Below are 2,323 nucleotides of genomic sequence, written 5' to 3'. Positions count from 1 at the left end.
ATATTTCATAGGAATTATTTCAAATTTGTTAAAAAACTGATTCTGACTGAGATTTTGACACTTAATCAAACATATCTCAGCCTAACCGAACGACCGCATTGTGTGAGATGCGAAGTACAAACACTAATCTCATTAGAGAGGGCGCACTTTATTGACTGCATAAAGTATACATAAAAGCGAGAGTATTCCCCGTGGATGCGATCTACAACCTCTGAATTTGCCTAGTAACGATGAATTCGTCGAGAAAATGGTAATATTTTATGAGAAATAGTCTGTATTTCTCATTTTTTTTATTCTTTTGCATAAAACTAAAATTCATGCCAATATTTTTCAATGATTTATAATAATTGGAGTAATGCAAATGCATATTTTCTAAAAAAAGTCAGTTTTAGTGAAATTTTGCCGGGAATGGGGCTTTAAAATAGGACTCTAGTAGGCTAGGCCTATCATATGTATTTTTCATTTAAATTTTGACTGAATAAAGAATGAATAGAATAAGCGTAAACATTTCCCACGGCACTTCGAAGCCCACGCTACGCAGTACAAGGACGAACAACACACCCACAAACCACAATAAATGCAGGATGTACGCCTACATCAGCCAGTCAGACTAGGGCCTCCTCTCTAGGTAGGCCTAGAGTAACTACTGCTAGGCTAGCCTCTGCTCTGTAGACTGTAGCACATTACTTACTGCAGTGTTCGCTACTCAAGTCGTCTCTACCAGAGAACAATTCGTGTTCAAACTCTGCCGATGAATACATGCTATTTGTCAGAATGTTGTATGCAGCACCTGTGGAATCTTCGGAAGTCATTTTGCCAATTAAGTTCCTTCCTTTTACAACATTATCTGCACTGGTGACTTTTTATCAAAACTTTAAACTGCCACCGTCTGTTGAACCCTCTTTGTTGAACCACAAAATGTTTTGATTCATGGATGCATGATTGCGCATGACATCGCACGACCTGACGACACACTCTACACTCTCACAACATCAAGAATCAAGCAAGCAGAATATACTGCCCTCTATTTTGTAAGAAAATGTCGGCCTCACGTTGTTTTCATAAACATTTATCAAATTTGTCTTTCTTTGATGTCTGTCGGAAACTGAATGCTCAAAAATGCCAACAACTAAGGCAATGCCACTATGGATCACTAGTTTCAACTTCTCTACCTGATGTACAATCTGAAATTGACCGTAAGTCAATTGTTTTCGTTTAGAAATTCTAAGCCAGGCCGGTGCATTGCCTCACTCCTTCCCACACTCTGTTGAGACTGTGTGTGAGAAGCCTTCACTTCTCCTACTGTCAATTTCGCTGTATGATTGCTTAGCCTAGGCGTAGGCTGTAGAAATGGATTTTTAAGGTTTTACATATGAAACTAATTAATTTTGTAGTAAATTTCACAGAGGAGCTGTTTTAGGTGAATCACAAGAATAAATATATATATGATGATAGGCTAATGAACTTGTGTATAAATTTAAAAAACAATGTTTTAATCTATAATCTATTTGGCAATTTGCCAATTTTCAATTTAATATAATTTCTGTTAATAATTCTAGTCTACTGTAAAGTCTGGGCTGGCTAGAGGGACGTGAGGTTAACCGGAAATAGCGGCCCTGGCTGGCAGCAGGCTACAACAAGGTCGGGCCTAGGGTAGGCCCTATGAAACTATCAGGATTCAGACCTATTTAAGTGTTTATTAATATTTATTTAAGTAGTGAATCCTTAGTAAATGCAATTTGTATTCTTACTTTTTCTATTTGTAGGCAAACCTACTGGACCGTGTCCCACACACACATAGCTAGCTACCACATGATAAATACAAAGTTGCATATTAAAAAAAAAAAAAAATAGCACAAAAAACTACTTATTCTCAGTATCATAAACAACTTTATTTGAGGAAAATTGAGCCACTGGTTACGGTTTTATAAACATTTGAAGTTTATGAGCGCGTGAATAGCAAGTTGCATGTAAACAATAATATTTCTGTCACTTTTTGCCATATATTTCTGTTAATTTTTGTAAATGCTAAAAAATAGTGTACATTTTGATTGTAAATTTTTACTGCAAATTACATTGGTCAATTTATAAAATAAATTTTTCAGATGACCTTTGACCCACAATTCTGAAAATAGAATTAAAACTATCCCTCACCCCCTCTCCCAACTTGTGACGAATGACGAATTTCATTGGCAGTTACGCATGACGTCATCCTCATGCAACAAAAACTAGCATCGTCTCACAATTCTATCGAAATCATCCTATGTTTAATATCCACTTCAATCCTTAAATATTTAACTATTTTTTTAGATAATCATTAGCT

General features: G+C 35.9%; 1 protein-coding gene across 1 annotated transcript in view; it reads left to right on the top strand.

The window, feature by feature from the left end:
* Positions 1-1,010: 1,010 nt before the first annotated feature.
* Positions 1,011-2,323, top strand: part of LOC117114902 (28S ribosomal protein S35, mitochondrial-like) — a gene marked incomplete at its 3' end in the record, with an annotated part of 5,642 nt that continues 4,329 nt past the window's right edge. The window contains 1 exon segment of the mRNA XM_033258516.1: positions 1,011-1,196. Coding sequence (XP_033114407.1) covers positions 1,040-1,196 — 157 coding nt within the window.

This window comes from Anneissia japonica, unplaced genomic scaffold (genome assembly GCF_011630105.1).
Source record: "Anneissia japonica isolate Jap-2015-1 unplaced genomic scaffold, ASM1163010v1 scaffold40991_len6780_cov154, whole genome shotgun sequence".
Classification (NCBI taxonomy): domain Eukaryota; kingdom Metazoa; phylum Echinodermata; class Crinoidea; order Comatulida; family Comatulidae; genus Anneissia; species Anneissia japonica.
This window is presented reverse-complemented; position numbering and strand designations above follow the sequence as displayed.